The sequence below is a fragment of the Stomoxys calcitrans genome, chromosome 2 (assembly GCF_963082655.1).
Source record: "Stomoxys calcitrans chromosome 2, idStoCalc2.1, whole genome shotgun sequence".
Classification (NCBI taxonomy): domain Eukaryota; kingdom Metazoa; phylum Arthropoda; class Insecta; order Diptera; family Muscidae; genus Stomoxys; species Stomoxys calcitrans.
Genome location: NC_081553.1, coordinates 214,793,961 through 214,814,879, shown reverse-complemented (window position 1 = coordinate 214,814,879; position 20,919 = coordinate 214,793,961). Strand labels below are relative to the sequence as shown.

The 20,919-nt window shown below is 32.6% G+C and overlaps 1 protein-coding gene across 4 annotated transcripts in view; it reads right to left on the bottom strand.

The window, feature by feature from the left end:
• The window catches only part of LOC106092941 (dendritic arbor reduction protein 1), a 359,220-nt gene that overhangs the window by 15,439 nt on the left and 322,862 nt on the right, over positions 1-20,919 (bottom strand). For all 4 annotated transcript variants that reach the window (XM_059362464.1, XM_059362465.1, XM_059362466.1 and 1 more), the window contains one exon: positions 4,670-5,431. In XM_059362464.1, the coding sequence (XP_059218447.1) occupies positions 4,670-5,431 (762 nt within the window). The remainder of the gene's footprint in view (positions 1-4,669; positions 5,432-20,919) is intronic.

Sequence of the window (20,919 nt, the reverse complement as noted above, 5' to 3'; positions counted from 1 at the left end):
AAAGCTACTTTAGCAAAATATTTTTGGTGGGATTTTCTTGAGGAAAGGAAAAATTGTGGGCGGATGTATTTCTTTGTAGTTTTGTGTTTACGAGGTGTTTCAAATGATATTTGAATCTCACATATTTGTGTTGTCTAGCGTATCCAAAGATTTTCAAGCAATTAGTGCAAAATTTATAACGACACACCAGAGGAATTTTAAAAATCATAAATTTTTTAAGAGTTTGCAGTTTGAAATAAATGCAAGCAGGCGCAAATACAATAGTATATACGTGCATATAAATTCAATTTAAATCAAATTTTTATAACCTGTAGTCGTAAAAAGGATTATATTTGGCCCACGTTTGAGAATTCAGGTGAATGAAGGCAATTAAATCTCAATGAGCTAGAGAAGAGCTAGCCATAGTCATGGGAACTGAAAAAAGTCATCAACTTAAATGACCAAAATATTTCATAATTTTTTTTAAGGAAAAAAAAAATATATAGAAATGTCCCAAGACATGTAAAAAAAGCAATAAATGAGCTAGGTGATGGATATATGATGAAATATATAAAAAAAAAAAATACAAACAAAGGAAAATCTGAATCACTTTTTTGAAGAAGCAAAAACAAAACTCATTTTAAGATTTTATTTATTTTTAAGTTTACTGGGACTGCAAGAGTTATAGGGAGAATGTTAAGGTCTTAGGTTAGGTTGAAAAGAGGGTGCAGATATTGGCACTATAGTGAGGTCTTTAAATGAATTTAGTTGCAGGTTTAAGGCCAGGTATTTTTGAAGGTTTGTTGAGTCTGTATTCCTACGGTATTCAACTACTATTTGTAAAAATTGAATATAAGTTCATTGGAACTTAAATCAAAGATTTAAATTATTTTCTTATAGAATTATTTATTTACAATTATCGTTTATGGGTTTTAGTTATAGTTTTTTTTTTTTTTAATTTCAAGAACAAGGCATTTTTAAGGAATTTATTTTTTTTTTCTGGGAAAAAAATTCCTACTGTTCATGGGATATGTAAACTCAACTTAGAATCAAAGATTTCAATTATTTTCTTATATTACTAACTATTTACAATTATTGTTTATGGGCTTTAGTTGTAGGTTTTTTTTCATTTCAAGAACAAAGCATTTTTAAGGAATTTATTATATTTCTGGGAAAAAAAACAATTCCTACTGTCCCCATCTACTATGCCTAAAATTCACTTATAATGTGAAGAAATATGCGAATACATCTAAAAAATAATTTTTTTTATTCAAACAGGCACATTTAAAAAAAATTTAAAGTGATGTGATGCACACGATTCCTACTGTCCCCTACTACCTTTTCAAAAAAAAAATGGTACAAAAACATAGAAACTGAAATGAAATTAACTTAGACATTAGTTTCAATAGCGAAAAGGAAACAAATTTCTTATAACTTTTTAAATTTTTTTGTTTTTTCCTTATTTAAGGGCTTTAATTGTCATCACTATCTTTATACCCTCCACCATAGGATGGGGGGTATACTAATTTCGTCATTCTGTTTGTAACACCTCGAAAAATGCGTATGAGACCCCATAAAGTATATATATATTCTCGATCCTCATGACATTTTAAGTCGATATAGCCATGCCTGTCCGTCCGTCCTTCTGTCCGTCCGTCCTTCTGTACGTCTGTCCGTCTGTCCGTCCGTCCGTCAGTCTGTCTGTCCGTCTGTCCGTCCGTCTGTCTGTCTGTCCCTCCGTCCGTCTGTCCGTGTGTCCGTCCGTCTGTCCGTCCGTCTGTCCCTCCGTCCGTCTGTCCGTCCGTCTGTCCGTCCGTCCGTCTGTCCGTCCGTCCGTCCTTCTGTCCGTCCGTTCGTCCCTCTGTCCGTCCGTCCTTCTGTCCGTCCATCTGTCCGTCCGTCCGCCCGTCTCTCCGTCCGTCTGTCCGTCCGTCCGTGTGTCTCTCGAAAGCACGCTAACTTTCGAAGGAGTAAAGCTAGCCGCTAGAAATTTTGCACAAATACTTCTCATTAGAGTAGGTCGGTTGGAATTGTAAATGAGCCAAATCGGTCCATATGTTGGTACAGCTGCCATATAAACCGATCTTGGGTCTTGACTTCTTGAGCCTTTAGAGGTCGCAATTCTCGTCCGATTTGCCTGAAATTTTGCAAATAGTGTTTCAATATTACTTCTAACAACTGTGCTAAGTATGGTTCAAATTGGTCTATAACATGGTATAGCTGCCATATAAACCGATCTTGGATCTTGACTTCTTGAGCCTCTAGAGGGCGCAATTCCTACCCGATTTGACTGAAATTTTGCACGTAGTGTTTTGGCATCCCTTCCAACAACTACGCTAAGTATGGTTTAAATCGGTCCATGTTTTGATATAGCTGCCATATAAACCGTAGCGCAGAGGTTAGCATGTCCACCTATGACGCTGAACGCCTGGGTTCGAATCCTGGCGAGAGCATCAGAAAAATTTTCAGCTGTGGTTTTCCCCTCCTAATGCTGGCAACATTTGTGAGGTATTATGCCATGTAAAACTTCTCTCCACAGAGGTGTCGCACTGCGGCACGCCATTCGGACTCGGCTGTAAAAAGGAGGCCCCCTTATCATTGAGCTTAAACTTGAATCGGACAGCACTCATTGATGTGTGAGAAGTTTGCCCCTGTTCCTTAGTGGAATGTTCATGGGAAAAATTTGCATTTTTGCCATATAAACTGAACTTGGGTCTTGACTTCTTGAGCCTCTAGAGGGCGCAATTCCTATCCGATTTAACCGAAATATAAACCGATCTGGGATCTTGACTTCTTGACCCTCTAGAGGCCGCAATTCTCATCCGATTTGGCAGAAATGTTGTACAACAGCTTCTCTCATGACTTTTAACATTAGTGTCTAATATGGTCTGAATCGAAGAAGAATTGGTATGTGACAATTCCTACTGTCCCAACCTACTATACCTAAAATTCATGTATTACGACAAAAAAATAGAAAAATCATTTAGCAAACGCTGATCTACATTGAAATAGGGGACATTTGGTTTTATAATAGACATAATTCAAGCTGAGGATTCCTACTGTCCCTATCTACATTATATATATTATTTAAAAAAGTATTATTATTATTTTTTTTTTTATTTATTTATTTTTATTTTATTTTTTTTTTTTGATATAACAATTTATGCTAGAGCACAACTGTTTTTAAGATATTCTTCTACCATAAAGTAAATTTTTTTAAAAATTTTAATTAAGGAAATTCATAAAAAAAATTCAAATCACTTGATATATGACCCCCATTAAAAGTTATTATTTTTTTTATTTTCTGGGTTATTTTCTTGTTAAATACCCAGTATAAAACCAAAATTTCGAAATAATTGGTTTAAACAACTAGTAATAGCACAATATTATCAAATTGAATGCAAAAAATGCAACAAATTGAAATAGTTGTTATGTCATTGTCCAAAAACAAATAAAGGAATATATGATTGATAAAAATACTCTACACAAAAATATTGGGTTGCCCAAAAAGTAATTGCTGATTTTTTAAAAGAAAGTAAATGCATTTTTAATAAAGCTTTGAATGAATTTTAATCAAATATACTTTTTTTACACTTTTTTTCTAAAGCAAGCTAAAAGTAACAGCTGATAACTGACAGAAGAAAGAATGCAATTACAGAGTCCCAAGCTGTGAAAAAATTTTTCAACGACGACTGTATGAAAAATCCGCAATTACTTTTTGGGCAACCCAATAATTAAGATCTCAAAAATAATAATTAATAACAATAATATCTGCGGCATGACTAAATGCATTTTTTATAACTAAAACAAAATCACTTTTAAACATGCACCGATTCCCCCTACATAATAACTCTATGATCATGTTCAAATGTCCATTAATTCAATTAGAAAAAATTACTCTGGCAATGCAACAACAGCATACAGCCAGCAGCTATCGTTCTCATAATAACCGTCTTCTGCTAAAGATTATTTAATTATCAAGATTTATAATTTTTTTTTTCTGGCTTTATTATATTGATGCTGTTGTCGTTCTAATAAAACGAAAAAAAAAATGTAAAAAACTAAAAAATTTATGAACAATTTGTATGATAAATAGAAGCAAGTCAGTCCGCCCAGCCAGTCGTCACTCTATAAAGCAGCTTAAGCTTATGGTGACTGTCATGCCAGTCCGGTTCAAAGCGTTTAAGTTGCCCATGTTTTGAGTTTTCTCAAAAGAAACATTGACACTGAACGGAAATGTTTAATAAATGATTAATTAATTGTAGAGTTTGCATGTTTGCTTCTTTGTTTTAATTTAGTTTTAATTTTTCATAAGATTTTGTTCGGGTCATTTAATCAATTTTTTGCTTTTTGCTCATGTGTTATAATAATGAAGACAGAAAAATGAAAAAAAAAAATAAAAGAATAAAAAAAAATAAAATAAAATAAAATATAACAAAATAAAATAAAATAAAATAAAATAAAATAAAATAAAATAAAATAAAATAAAATAAAATAAAATAAAATAAAATAAAATAAAATAAAATAAAATAAAAAAATATATATAAAAAAGTAATAAAAAAATAATGCTAAAAAAATTCAACAAAAATATATATTTATGCAAAAAAATTATAAATATCTGTAATTAAACCTGGTATTTTTTTATTTGTTTTATATTCTAAAAATAATATTTTTTCTCCCGAAAACTCACCTGTTATTGGTGGTGGTTCCACCACTGTGGATGGCCCAAAAAACGATGGTATATCACTCGACGTAGTCACTGGGGTATTCAAATCACCCGGCTGTGCTTCCAAATGTGATTGCTTAATATCCACACTATCGGCACCCGAGGCCACACTGGCGCACGCCACTGGACTATGTTGTGTGGTATTCAGTAGACTCAAATGCGATGCCGAATTACGTCCACTACCCGTATGCGTTGATATGGTAACAGCAGCACTGGCAATCGAAGGACTATTGTGATTATGATGATGATGATGATGATGTTGATGATGCAAAGGTGATCCTTGCTGTTGAGTTTCGGGTGAGACAGTTATGGCGGCCAAACGATTATGATGACGCGAATTGGTGGTGTTAATGGCCGCCGATGCTGATGGGGATGATGTCGATGATGCGGCGGATGCTGCTGCAGTGGCAGCTGCGGCTGTACTATCGGCCAACGAGGTGGGTGATAACGATGATGACGTCGATGTGGAGAGATTATAATGGAGCAGAGTTTGGGTGCCCAAAGGGCCACCACCAAAACTCGAGGGTGTGGTGAGATATGTGGCGCCCGACGTCGAGGGGCTGGACTGGGCGGATGTTTTAAAGAGGCATGTGTCAAAGCTTAGAACATTGAAGTGCGCCGCAGCAGCTGATTCGGTGAGTAGGAATGTGTGATGCGATGGCGCCACTAGGGTTTCAAGCCCTTCCATGATCATGGCCGCTGATGGGGTTCCAGGGGCTACGCCACCTGAAAGGAAGAAATAGAAACAATGAAAAAGTTAGAAAAATTGTATTTAAATGCAAAAATTTTAGAAATAAACTATACAAAAATTGACAATGTTGCCATATTTTTGGTTTTTTGTTTAGGTCCATTGTAACAAGTATTAAGAATTTTAAATCAAGGGTATTACTTATCGTTAGTTATGTGGTTTACAAACAACTTTCTCTAAAACAGTGTTGCCACATTTTCCTAAAAAAAATTGTTTCTGTCACAAAAACAAACTAAAAAATTTTAAAACTTAGTTTTTATTAAAAAACATTTGAAAAAGATTTTTAATTTTTTTTAAAGGTGTTGCCATATTTTTTTAAGATGGCGAATTGTAACAGCTTTATCCAAAAGAGTGTTGCCATATTTTCCTTAAAAAAATTCTTTCACAAAAATACTAAAAAATTTTAAAACAAAATTTATATAAAAAATGTTTTCTGAAGGTGTTGCCATACTTTTTTGTTTTTTTTTTGTCTATCTTAGCAAGTATTTACAATTTAATTTCAAGAAATTTGCTAATCGTTAGTTATACTGTTTACAAACAAGTAGATGGCAAATTGTAGCCACCTTTTCTAAAATAGTGTTGCCATATTTACAAAAAAAATATTTTCTTCCACAAAAATAACTAAAAAATTTTAAATTAAACTTTTTTGTTAAAAACTATTTTAAAAAGATTTTTAAAATTTTCTTGAAGGTGTTGCCATACCTTTCTAAAATATTTTTTTTTTATTTTTCCTCAAGAAATTCCAACTTCTTCTTAAACAGTGTTGCCAGAATTTTAAAAAGCAACGACTTTCCACAAGAAAAAAATAAATATTAGCATATAATTTGTTATTTCAAATATTTTTGGATTTTTTAAGATGTTGCCATATTTTTTATAAATTCATACTGGCCCTTTTTGGTTATTGAAAACGCAAACAGATTGATTATTTTTTTGCTTAATTTTTGTTAACCTTGCCGCATAAAGTTCAAATGCACACTTTAATTTTTTTTTTCATCAGTAATTTCAATGCTTAAGGTTTGGAAATATGCGTAAAGCACTTTTTTTGCGTTTTGCGATATCGAACAGTGGAACAGTTGTAGTATTTTTTTTTAAGCTGTGAACAATTAAGTCTTTTTTAACCAAAGTTGCGAAATAATCGTATTCTTTTTATGGAGTTGCCATATTTTTTTAATAAATTTTTTTTAATCAATTTTCTCCCTAAATATTTTCATAAATTGGCCAACTTAATCGTGTTTATTGTTGTTTTTGTTATTTATTTTTAGCCAAACTAATTTCAATTAATTTTCCATTTCATTTAATGCCTTGGTTAAGTGTTTCGTTTGTTGTTATGTTTTCTTCTTGTTTTTTTTTTTTTTAGCCGGCGGCCTTTCTTGGCGCACATTTATCGTGCGAGACATGAAATTTCACTTTTAACACTTGAGTGAAGGGTTCTCATCCGACTTCAAGATATTTGTAAAGACCAACAGAGAAAAAAAAAGTGAAAAAAGTGGCATGCATACATATTTATTTGATCATTAAAATAAGTTGTCCCCTGATAGAGAGCTCAGACAAGTTGGACTGCAATTAAACGGTAGTGATTTTTGGCGCGTCTAAAGACTTTCATAATGTGGGCACTTCAAATGCAAATCAGAAACAAGACAAATTTGGGGAAAAAATAAAAAAAATACAAAAAAAAGATAACAACAATTTTTTCTATAATAAAAAAAAACAGCAATAACAAAAAATAGGTAACCAATTGTAAAAAAAATTCAATATCCCAGCTTCCGTCTTTAGGTATACAAACAATTTTAAAGGCAATTTTGCATAAAAAATTCAAAAAAAAACACCAAATCAACAATGACGCCACAAACTGAGACAAAGTTGTTTTTAATAAAATCTTAAATATTGTTGTTATTTTGGCAATTTGTTTTTTCTTTTTTTTGTGTGTTTTTGCATCAGCAAAACTATAAAATTTTAGCTAGTTGGCCAGTCAGTCAACTGATCAACCAACCAAAATAAGACAACAAACTTTAAGTCTTTATGTTGCTCATAATGTTGGCCATAATTATCAACTTTAAAGAAATATGGATAATTATGACCATTATGATGATCATTAACATATTCTCACGATAAAATTGTATAAAAAGCAGAAAGAAACTTAAAGCTGAATCACAAATCATAGGGTTATGACGTTGATATTAATTTCATGCATATAATCTTCATAATGATGAAATATACATTGTGGTCTTCATATTCATTAATTCAATGATCATTGAATGGAATCATCATAATTTTGAAGATTGTGATGATCAACATTTTTGGATAAGTTGAAAAATGCTGGTTTTTATTTTTGTCAACCATTTCATATAGAGGGAGGTGGAAGGTTGGTTCCGCTATGAGATGGGAACTGGAAGTTTAGAGCCGGCTTTAAGAGACATTGATTTGAAATATAAAATAAAATTAAACTTGGAGTAGGGAATTAAATAAAATTAAAATATTGAAAATTTTAAAAGAAAAGACGGACAGACAGACCGACATAGCTAAATCGAATCCGAAAGTGATTCTGAGTTGATCGGTATACTCAATGGGTCTATCTCACTTCCTACGGGTGTTACAAACAAATGCACGAAGTTATAATACCCTGTATCACAGTAGCGGTGTAGGGTATAAAAATTTATAAAATTTCAAAACATTTTTAAACTATAAAAAAATTAGGAAAATAAATTAAAAAAAAAATGTGAAAAAATTAAAAATAATTTAATATTAAAACTATAAACGAGCAAAGCTCGACAGTGACAAGTAAAACCATTTTCAAAAACAAGTAAAAAGACGGCCGGACCGAACTTTGGATACCCATAACCTCGGGTATATATGAAAACAACCAGTGAAAACAATTCGGCGAAAAATTCATAATTTATGCCCCATAGCATTTATATCGAAATATGGTCCGACTTGGACCACATTCGGCATGGACATTGAGTGGTCTAATAAGTACAAGTCATTGTTCGATTTTGTAAAACAAAATGTTGGTTTTTTTGGTGGCTATATCCGAATATAGACCGATCTGAAGCATATATGACACGCATGTCGAAAAGCCGAATATAAGCCACTGTGTCAAATTTTAGCGAAATCGGATTATAAATGCGCCTTTTATGGGGCCAAGACTTTAAATCGAGAGATCGGTCTATATGGCAGCTATATGCTAATCTTGATCGATCTAGACCAAATTGCAGAAATATGTGGAGGGGCTTAACTTAACTCTCTATCCCAAATTTTGGCAACATCGGACAATAAATGCGCCTTTTGTGGTCCCAAAACTTTAAATCAAGATATCGGTCTATATGACAGCTATATCCAAATCTGATCCGATCAGGGCCAAATTAAAGAAAGATGTCGAAGGACCTAAGACAACTCTCTGTCCCAAATTGTGTTAAAATCGGACAATAAATGTGGCTTTTATTGGCCTAAGACCCCAAATCGGAGGATCTGTCTGTATGGCAGCTATATCCAAATCTGAACCGATCTGAGCCAAATTGAAGAAGTTTGTCGAAGGGCCTAGCACAACTCACTGTCGCAAATTTCGGCAAAGTCAGATAATAAATGTGGCTTTTATGGGCCTAAGACCCCAAAACGGCGGATCGGTCTATATGGCAGCTATATCTAAATCTGAACCGATCTGGACCAAATTGACAAAGGATGTCGAAAGGCTTAGCACCACCCACTGTTTCAAATTTCAGCAAAATCGGATAAGAAATGTGGCTTGTATGGGCCTAAGACCCAAAATCGGCGGATCGGTCTATATGGGGGCTATATCAAGATATAGTCCGATATAGCCCATCTTCAAACTTAACCTGCTTATGGACAAAAAAAGATTCTGTGCAAAATTTCAGCTCAATATCTCTTTTTTTAAAGACTGTAGCGTGATTTCAAAAGACAGACAGACCCATGTCCGTCCGACTGTAGATCGTCTTAGATTTTTACGACGATCAAGAATATATGCACTTAATGGGGTCGGAAACAGATATTGCGATGTGTTGCAAACGGAATGACAAAATGAATATGCCAGTACCCTTTGGCGGTGGGTACAATAAAAAAATTGAAAAAAAGTTGAACTAGTTTTTATACCCACCACCATAGGTTGGGGGTCTATTAACCTAGTCATTCCGTTTGTAACACCTCGAAATATTCGTCTAAAACCCCCTAAATTATATTCTTGATCGTCTAGTCGTTCTGAATCGATCTAGCCATGTCGGTCCGTCCGTCTGTCGAGATCACTATAGACTTCGAACGCGTAAAGCTAGATAAATATCGATGTAGGTCGTTGGGGAGAGAAAATGGGTCATATCGGTTCAGTTTTAGATATAGCTCTCAAGTAAACCGATCTCCCGATTTGACTTCTTGAGCCCCTGGTAGCCAAATTTTTTGTCCGATTTAGCGGAAATTTTGCGTGTAGTCTTCCGTTATGACTTCCAACAACGGAGTCTAGTAGGGTTTAAATTGGTCTATAACCTGATATAGCTCCGATATAATCCGATCTACCGATTTGACTTCTTGAGCCCTTAAAAGTCGCAATTTTTGTTTAATTTGGCTGAAAATTTGCGCAAGGCGTTCTTTTACGACTATTAGCAACTGTGCTAAGTGCGGTCCAAATCGGTTTTTAATCTGGTATTGCACATTGAAAATTTTGCCAATGAACATTCCCCTAAGGATTACGCAGCATTAGGAGGGGAAAACTGCCGCTGAAAAATTTTTTTGATGGTCTCGCCAGGATTCGAACCCAGGCGTTCTACGTCATAGGCGGACATGCTAACCTCTGCGCTACGGTGGCCTCTATGTCTTGTGGCTTAATTTCTTTTTGTTTATTTTTTGAGTAAAAACTTTGGGTTGTGTAAAACAGTTTAATTAACAAAGATTTTTATTGATTTTTTTTAAAAAAATTTTTTAACCTTTTCAGAAAATTAAAAAAAAAAAATTATTAAAAAAATTTTTTTTAAATCTTTTAAAAATATTTTTTAACAATTTAAAAAAAAATACTTTTTACCATTTTTTTTTAAGAAATACATATTTTTAAAAATTTTTTAAAAATAATGTTCTTAAATTAAAAAAAAAAAATAATTTTTTTTGCAAAAACTGTTTGAAATTTTTGGATATAAGTTTAAATTTGTTGAAAGATTTCCATTTTATTTTTTAATTTTCTATACTCAATAAAGCTCTACCTTATTTGGCAGTATTTCTATGTATGTTAAGGCCATTTAATTTATTTTTTATGTTTTTTTTCACATTTATAAGCTCGATTTCATTTAGGCCTTGCTAAAAAGTCTCCATGTCTTGTTGGCTTAATTTTTATTACCCACAAAAAAAAAATAGTGTTTTAAACAATTAATCAACAATTTCTAAGTTTTTTTTCTTCAATTAGTTGCTTAACATCATGACTAGGCCATGAATATACCACAAAATGAAAACAATTAAATGAAATACAACAACAAAAACAAACAGCCAAAAACAATCATATTTACCTCTCCATTAAAGCTATGGGATAACCATATCAATGAGAAGAACAAAAGCTTAAATAGTCACCCACATCTTGTTTGTTGGTGTGTGTGGTGAGTGAGTGTGGTGAGTGGCGTCTTAACGTTACGTTACGCTACGCATAGCAAGACTTGACATACAAAGTAGACTGACTCGAACAACTGAAAGCAATGGTCTACTCGTCTCTCGGTCTACTCTTCATGAGTAGTGGACAAACAAACATGCATACATAAATACACAAACAAAATGTGACAGCTGTCATTGAGGCGAACATAAACAATTAAATTAAAATCGATTAAATGTTGTTGCTGTTGAAGGAGAAAAACAATAACAACAACAAAACCATCAATGACAAGATGACAAAAAAAAAACGAAGGAATAACAAAAAAACAATTGAATTTTTATTGTAAAATGATTAAATGACAAACGGTAGAAAGTTAAACAAACAGAAGAGACCGACAGACACACAGACAGACAGACAAAGTTGGATCATTTAAGTGGAACTAAAAATCGAACTTCCCATAGCATTTGAAAAGCCAAATTAATATTGAATTGAAATTGACAGTCCAGCATAGAGGAACCACAGATAAACTCCCCCCCTCATCACATCACTAATAAGCCCCTCTCTCCTTTCATCACTTATAAACCCCCTTTTGCCTTCATGCACATTTTCATCATCTTTGGCAAGAATTTTTTACTACTGACCCACATTTTCCCATACGGTGAGAATTGAAAACGTAACATAACAAAATTATTTCATTTTTGTTTGTTTTTTTTTTTTGGAAACATCAATGACTGTCTGCCTGTTGGTCAACCATCCATGTGAACATTTTTAATTGAAAATTGAAGACACACGCAGTGATGAGATGTGCCACTGCTACATCTTGTGGTTGGTTCATACTGACCACTGGATGGGAACATATTTTGGGTGGTATTGCTTGTTGTCTCTTGGCAAAAAATTGGCGCCACATTTTGTAGTCATCAAACGAAATCATTATCATAGAGAAAATTTATTTAAAATCATAAAAATTTTGAGGTTTTTTGCATTTTGGTTTTTTTTTTTTTTTGTAATAATAATAAATTTAATTAAATACGGTAGGTGAAATATGCTTGCAGTAATGGAATGTTTTGTGAGAGTCATGTACCATTGCAGTATGGGGTAGACCAAGTTCTTCATTGTGTTGGAACACCTTGAGATGTTAAACTGTAGCAAGAAACCTCAATTTTTGTCTTAATAGACTGAAATTCAGATTGAATTGAAGCCCATAAAATTCCAAGTGAAATTTGTTATCGTAGATACCTACGTGCCCTAACACCCACAAGCGGGGCCCTGAAAGTTTCAAAAGTAGATATAAAGCCCATATACAACACAAGTAGATATATTGGGTTGCCCAAAAAGTAATTGCGGATTTTTCATATAGTCGGCGTTGACAAATTTTTTCAACGGCTTGTGACTCTGTAATTGCATTCTTTCTTCTGTCAGTTATCAGCTGTTAGTTTTAGCTTGCTTTAGAAAAAAAGTGAGCGAAATTTTGTTTACATTTGTTTGTTTGGCGTCAATTTTAATATGGAGCCCACAAAGGAGCATTTTTGTCATATTTTACTTTATTATTTCCGTAAGGGAAAAAACGCGGAGCAGGTTGCTTAAAAGTTACGAGATGTGTATGATGTTAAAGCCTTAAAAGGAAGACAGTGTCAAAATTGGTTTCGCAAATTCCGTTCTGGAGATTTTTCACTTAAAGATGAGCCACGTTCAGGTCGGCCAAATGAAGTTGATGATGACCAAATCAAAGCATTAATCGAATTGGATCGTCATGTAACTGAGCGTAAGATAGGAGAGAAGTTAAATATACCAAAATCAACCGTCCATTATCACATAAAAAGTCTTGGACTGGTGAAAAAGAAAAAATTGAAAAAATTTGTCAACGATGAAAAATCCGCAATTACTTTTTGGGCAACCCAATAACACCGATCCACGGGAGACCACCCTAGCGCAGAGGTTTGCATGTCCCCCTAGGATGCTGAATGGAAAGTTTTCATCATTGATTATCTCCTTGTGATATTTGTGAAACTTCTCGTCACACCGTTTGGATTCGGCAATAAAAAAGAGGTCTTTTATTCTTACACTTAAAACTTGAACCAGGAGGGACTCATTGATATGAGAGCCCTTAAATGAACTATGAGAGGCAAAATTTGCACTCACTTATTCACAGATTTCACTGAGAGCACCCATAATTATAGCATGTTGATCAATTTGGCTAAAATTTAGTATGTGAACTTCAGTGATGCCTTTCAAGATTTACTTTGAGTATGGTTCAGATAGGTGGACCTCTACAGGGCGCAATTCTCGTATGATTTGACGGAAATTTTACACGTGGTGTTTTGGTCTCACTTTCAACAACTGCGCTAAGTATGGTTCAAATTGGTCCACATTTTTATACTGCTGGCATATAAACCGATCTGGGGTCCTGACTTGAGCTTCTAGAGGCCGCAATTCCTATCCGATTTGGCTGAAATATTGCACGACGTCTGTCCGTGTCCGTCTGTCTGTTGAAATCACGCTACAGTCTTTAAAAAAAGAGATATTGAGCCGAAACTTTGCAGAGACGCTTTTTTTTGTCCATAACCAGGTAATGTTCCAAGATGGGCTTTGTCGGACTATATCTTGATATGGCCCCCATTTAGACCGATCCGCCAATTTAGGGTCTTAGCCCTATAAAAGCCACATTTATTATCCGGTTTTGCTGAAATTTGGGACAAAGAGTTGTGTTAGGCCACTCGACATCCTTCGTCAATTTGGTTCAGATCGGTCCAGATTTGGATATAGCTGACATATAGACCGATCTCCCGATTTAAGGTTTTGGGTCCGTAAAAGCCACATTTATTATCCAATTTTGCTAAAATTTGAGACAAGGAGTTGTGTTAGGCATTTCGACATTTTTCTTCAATTTGGCCCAGATCGGTACAGATTTGGATATAGCTGACATATAGAGCGATCTTTTGATTTAAGGTTTTGGGCCCATTAAAAGCGCATTTATTGTCCGATGTCGCCGATATTTGGGACAGTGGATTAAGTTAGGCCCCTCAACATCCTCCTTGAATATGGTATATATCAGTATAGATTTGGATATAGCTGCCATATAGATCGATCCGCCGATTTAGGGTCTTAGGCCCATAAAAGCCACATTTTTTATCCGATTTAACTGAAATTTGGGACAGTGAGTTGTGTTAGGGTCTTCAATAAACTTTTTCAATTTGGTTCAGATCGGTCCAGATTTGGATATAGCTGCCATATAGACCGATCTCTCGATTTAAGGTTTTGAGCCTATAAAAGGCGCATTTATTGTCCGATTTTGCTGAAATTTGGGACAGTGAGTTGTGTTAGGCCCTTCGACATTCTTCTTCAAATTGGCTCAGAGCGGTTTAGATTTAGATATAGCTGCCATATAGACCGATCTCTCGATTTGAAGTCGTGGCCCCATGAAAGTCGCATTTATGATTCGATTTCGCTGAAATTTGACACAGTGACTTATGTTAGGATTTTCAACATCCGTGTCGTATATGGTTCAGATCGATCTATATTTGGATATGGCCACCAAATAGGCCAATATTTTGTTTTGGAAAATTGAACAATGATAGACCACTCAATGTTTGTGCCGAATTTGGTCCGGTGCCAAAATCGGAGTATATTTCAATATATCTGCTATGGGTGCATGAGTTATGCATTTTTCACCGGATTATGACGAAAGGTGGTTTGCATAAATACGCCTTTTCACTTGCTTTAATAAAATTTCTTTTTATTTAAAATACCACAAACAAGAAAATTTTTATTCTAAACTAAATTTTTTTTCTTGTCTGTTGTGTTAGACATAAAAAAAACTTTTCTCATTATAAAAATAAACATGTTTTTGGACTTTCTGTGTTACAATTTTCTTGCTTTTTTTTGCAAGATCCCAAGAGACATAAACCAACCGTTTGCTAGCTGTTCTAACAACATCCGAAAATTTACATCCACATCATGGCAAGTCTATAAATAATTAATTTATGTAAATCATTGTTAATGTATTTTAACAACAAAAAAAAGGCACCAGCCACAACGCTCTAAGAACAACTTTTATTTACACGCGCAGCACACCCAAGAATCCATTCAATTTTTTGTGCTTTTTTTTTGTTTTCCATAGTTTGGTCTTTAAGAAAAACGTAAATTTTTAAACTAAAATCGACAGAATCGATAATAATATGACACATAAGCAGCTGTGACAGTCAGACAGGCAAGCGAGCAGCTTGCCAGCCAACCAGCCAGCCAGCCAAACCACTAAAACTAAAATTCATTCATAAAATATCGTCATAAAACAAATGAAACTCTAAACGTGCGAGTCGATCGAACCAAAGAAATTATGAATAAAAAAAAACCAAAAATCTCAATGAAGAACAACCTTAAATAGTAATCAAACATGAATTGAGTTTTGTTCACTTTGGTTGTCTTTTTTTTCTGCTGAGGTTTTGTTTCCGAAATTCATTCATTCATTGTTTTGTGTGAGTGTGTGTGTGTGTGTTTTTTTTTACTGGGTATAGATGTTGAGTTTTTGGGTTTTTTGTGGACCCCCCAAAATACTAAAACAATACAAAAAGAACAAAACGAAAAAAAAAAACATTTAAACCTGATTTTTGTTTTTGTAGATTTTAGCCAAGACAAAAATCTCAAAAGTCTTCACACCAAAGTCGGAGTCTGTGGATGGTTCATTTCATAGGTGATTTGGAGGCATTGTCGTTGGTTGTTCTTTGGAGCCCATAGTTGGTGTTTGGTGTTGTAAAGGCAATTGACACTCCTTTAAAAACGTAAATGTTGATGCAGAAACATCACGAAATTTAAGACACTCTAGACAGAGTGAATTTACCGGAAGAGAGGAATGGGTGGCATAGGAATGAAAATCAAGAAAGCAAAAAGTAAAAAAAAATGTATGAATAACAAAAGTTGGTAAAAAGTCGACTTAATGTTGGGCTACAATTCATAGGGTGTCAGAGAGACAGACTGAAAGACCAAATGCAAAGTTGCCCTTGAACCTTCCATTAGGGAACAGGAAAAAACTTCTCACACATCAATGAATGCTGTCCGATTCAAGTTTAAGCTGAATGATAAGAGGTCTCCTTTTTATAGCCAAGTTCAAACGGCGTGCCCAAGTGCGGTACCTCTTTTGAGGAGATGTTTTTACATGCCTGCCATTCCAAATGGTAAAGTACCTCCCAAATGTGGCCATCGTTAGGGGATAACTACCGTTGAAATTTTTCATAAGTTAGAAACGGACAGTTAGAAAACGGAGTGAAATAATATAAACGGAAATATAGATATGTCAACTGAGAACAGAAGGACAGAAAAAGCAACAAAGAAATTAATATAAGGATCTAACATATCCTGCTCTCAGAAGAATCTTTTTTTGCCCATATTCTACTTTTTGTCTCAGAGGAAATTCCCTTCCCCTCCTTCGAACGTCACAAATAATAGCCCAATGCCTGTCATACCCATTATGTATTGTAGTTCAATAACCGTCAACCAAACAAGTTTCCATTGGCCAGAGCTGTTCGTTCCTCTATGCCTCTGGCTCTGGCTCTCTATGACCACCAACACCTTTGGCATCACTTCTGCCCCCATCTCCAAAGTTGTTATCTGTGCATATTGAACTTGTCTCTATTCTACACCTCTAAAAAGCCATAAAAATTGTCTTTTATAGTGTGTCTTTTAATAATAACCTGGTCGATTTGCTCTATGCTCTGTTCTCTAGCATCATTTGCTACGTTCGTTCGAATGTTCAATTCATTCATATATCCATCTCTTGTCAGGGTAAAATAAGGCAAAATCAGCAAAAATAAAATGTGGCATAGCTTTAGAGTCTAGCATCATGATTATAGGTTGATGATAATTTGGGGTTTTTTTTTCTTTTTCTAAATTCCTCATATGGCTTAGAAGTTTCTTGCTGGAGATTTCCGTAAGTTGATGAGAGTGTTTTTTTCTTTAAGCCAATAATCATAAAATCATAGATTAAATTTTAATATATTATTTATACTTTAAGTCATGGCATTATTGCAGAGCAAGGCAGAGCAAATCATATGTTTGGCAATTAAATGCATGTGGTTTGGCTTTTCAAAACTAGATAGTGACAGTTTTATGGCAAATAAATAATTGAAGTTTCTTATTCACTAACCAGAATTTGGAAAAAAAAAGAATTTAAAATAAATAAAAGCAAGTAAAAGCGTGTTAAGAGAGACAGACGAATAGACAGACAGACAAATGGACAGACAGATAAACATACGGTCAAACAGACAGACTGTCAAACAGACAGATAGACAGACAGGTAGACATACAAACAGAAAGACTGTCCCACGGAGCGTTAGGGAGGCAGAAAGGCAAATAGACAGACCAGACATGGTCCTATCGACTTATAATGAGGAGCCGGCCAATTATATATCACATCACCTCCCATCCCATTCCATTTTATTCCATTTCATTTCATTCCATTTCGTTCCATTTCAGTCCATTTCATTCCATTTCATTCCAATTTCATTTCATTCCATTTCATTTCATTTCAATTCATTCCATTTCATTCAATTTCATTCCATTCCATTTCATTTCACTTAATTTCATTTCATTCCATTTCTTTTTATTTCATTTCATTCCAATTCATATCATTTCATTTCATCTCATTTCATCATTCATTTCATTCATTTTATTCATTTTATTCATTTCATTCATTTTATTCATTTTATTCATTTCATTCATTTCTTTTTATTTCATTTCATTCCAATTCATATCATTTCATTTCATCTCATTTCATTTCATTTCATTTCATTTCATTTCATTTCATTTCATTCCATTTAATTTTATTTTATTTTATTTTATTTTATTTTATTTTATTTTATTTTATTTTATTTTATTTTATTTTATTTTATTTTATTTTATTTTATTTTATTTTATTTTATTTCATTTTATTTTATTTTATTTTATTTTATTTTATTTTATTTTATTTTATTTTTATTTTGTTTTTATTTTATTTCATTTCATTTTATTTCATTTCATTTTATTTCATTTCATTTTATTCTACTCCATTCAATTCAATTCCATTCAATTCCATTTCATTCCATCCCATCCTATCCCATCCTATCCCATCCCATCCCATTCCATTTCGTTTCATTTCGTCTCATTTCATTCCATTCCATCCCATACATCCCACCCCATCTCTTGGGGAAGGGTAATAAAACTTCTCAGTCCTTTCATTTCATTCCATTTCTATTCATTTCATTTCATTCCATTCCATTCCATTCCATTCCATTCCATTCCATTCCATTCCATCCCATCCATCCCATCCATCCCATCCCATCACATCCCATCCCATCCCATCTCTTGGGGAAGGGTAATAAAACTTCTCTGTCCTTAATGAGAAGTTTTATTACCTTGACAAAAAAAATGCCTTTAATACCCCTTTGCAAAATTTATCTTGACAAAATTTGGTTAATAATTGCCAATTATTTGTTATTCCTTTAATACTTGATGAAAATTTAATTCTTAACTATTTGTCAAAGATTAGTTGGGGAATTTTAATTATATATATTTCTCAAAAAAAAATCTTCCTTGATTTCTTCTCTTGTTTGCTTAATGTTTTGACATTATGCCAAAAACACCTAAAATAGGTTTTCTTTTCACATTAAATTGTTGTTGTAATTTTTTGTCATTCTCACCAAAACAACCATAACATCTCAAATGACCCAACCAGTCAGTCGAGTTTTCGAGGGATATCCTATAACTGCCAATTTAGTATTTTATGACCCGCTGAGTGAATGATTGACTTGGCGTGCCAGTGTTAAGTGGTCAGAGAGCAGATAAAAATAAACAACAAAAACAACTAACAGCCTCTGCAAGGAAAGGTAAAGTTACATATTGTATGTAAATATGCAGACTCTTAAAGAGGGGTATGTGAATGGGGAGGGGAGAGCATAATATATTATTAGGTGTTAAGAGAAAAGAAAGGTGGTGGTATCTAAAACACAATAAAATAAAATAAAATAAAATAAAATAAAATAAAATAAAACAAAATAAAATAAAATAAAATAAAATAAAATAAAATAAAATAAAATAAAATTAAATAAAATAAAATAAAATAAAATAAAATAAAATAAAATAAAATAAAATAAAATAAAATAAAATAAAATAAAATAAAATAAAATAAAATAAAATAAAATAAAATAAAATAAAATAAAACAAAATAAAATAAAATAAAATAAAATAAAATAAAATGAAATAAAATAAAATAAAATAAAATAAAATAAAATAAAATAAAATAAAATAAAATAAAATAAGATAAAATAAAGTAAAATAAAATAAAATAAAATAAAATAAAATAAAATAAAATAAAATAAAATAAAATAAAATAAAATAAAATTAAACAAAATAAAAAAATTAAATAAAATAAAATAAAAAAACATTAAATAAAATAAAATAAAATAAAATAAAACTAAACAAAATAAAACAAAATAAAATAAAATAAAATAAAATAAAATAAAATAAAATGAAATAAAATAAAATAAAATAAAATAAAATAAAATAAAATAAAATAAAATAAAATAAAATAAAATAAAATAAAATAAAATAAAATAAAATAAAATAAAATAAAATAAAATAAAATAAAATAAAATAAAATAAATTAAAATAAAATATTTATCAAAAACAAAAAAACTCAACAAATTATTTTTTTTTTTTGATTTTGTTGATTGTTCTTTATTTTTCACTCAACTATGTTTGAAAAACTTAATTTTTTTCTATTTTTATATATTCAATTGCTTGCTCAAGTGCTTAAGCCTCTTTATTTTTTGTTTTCCTCAAAAAAAAAAAAAAAATATACAAAATTAATCCTTCCATTTTTTTAATAGCCAATTTAAAATTATTTAGCGTCTGCCCAAATCTTTGTTTCACCCCCAACCTCCCCCATCCCCCTTTGTTATGCTATTTATTTATTTAAATGAGTTTTATGAATCTTTGAAGTGAACAAAAAAAAACTCTGTTTTGATTTTTTTTTCTAATTTTCAACAGTCTTGGGTGCTCTCAGACACAAATTGCATAAAAATCTATTCGTAGCGACTTCAAACGAAACATTGCAGGCTACAGAGAAGTAGAAGAGAAGAAAAAAAAATCGCACTTAGACACTTTACATATTAAAATAATAATAACAACAATGTCAGTTATTGGAGCCATTAAGTAGACAATCGACATTCAAAATGCCATCGACACACAGACACCATTTGTTTAGCATACACTCGAGCAAAAAACTAAGCCCAAATGAAAGGAAAACACCAAAGTCAATTCAATGTTTATTTAAGAACAGCTAAAGAAAACAACCAAACGCAGCACAGACATGATTTGCTCTAGAGTGGCTTTTTGCTAGCCAGGGGCCCAAGGGGAGGTTTTCAGTTGGCAGGGACGTAAAGTGACGCAAAATTATAATTGTTATATTATGATTTATTTATTATGTTCTCTCTAAGGTAGTCCATAAAGGTATTAAGCATAGGTTGAGGTTGGCCAAAGGAAATGGTTATCAAATTCAAACTAGTTTTCAACAATGATTTGTAGCCTTTCATTATATGTGTTGTATATGTATATTGTTTAAGATAAGAGACAATTATAAATTGGTTATAAAGATTGTTCTTGGCTTATTATTAGTGTGGTTGTTATTGTGTTTTAAACTCCAGACGCCAGCCAAGTCAGGTAGCCGCAGGGCTTGTAATGACAATTCGAAACAACTTCTTTTTTAAAAGCCAATCAAGAATATCAAACCAATTGTGTAAGTAGCATGTGACAAGACAAAAAAAACCAATATTAGATATGGACATTAAAAAAAATTAATTAATAGTGATTTTTTTAAGTTATGATTGGAACACTTGACATATTGGCATAGACGTTGGACAAAATTTT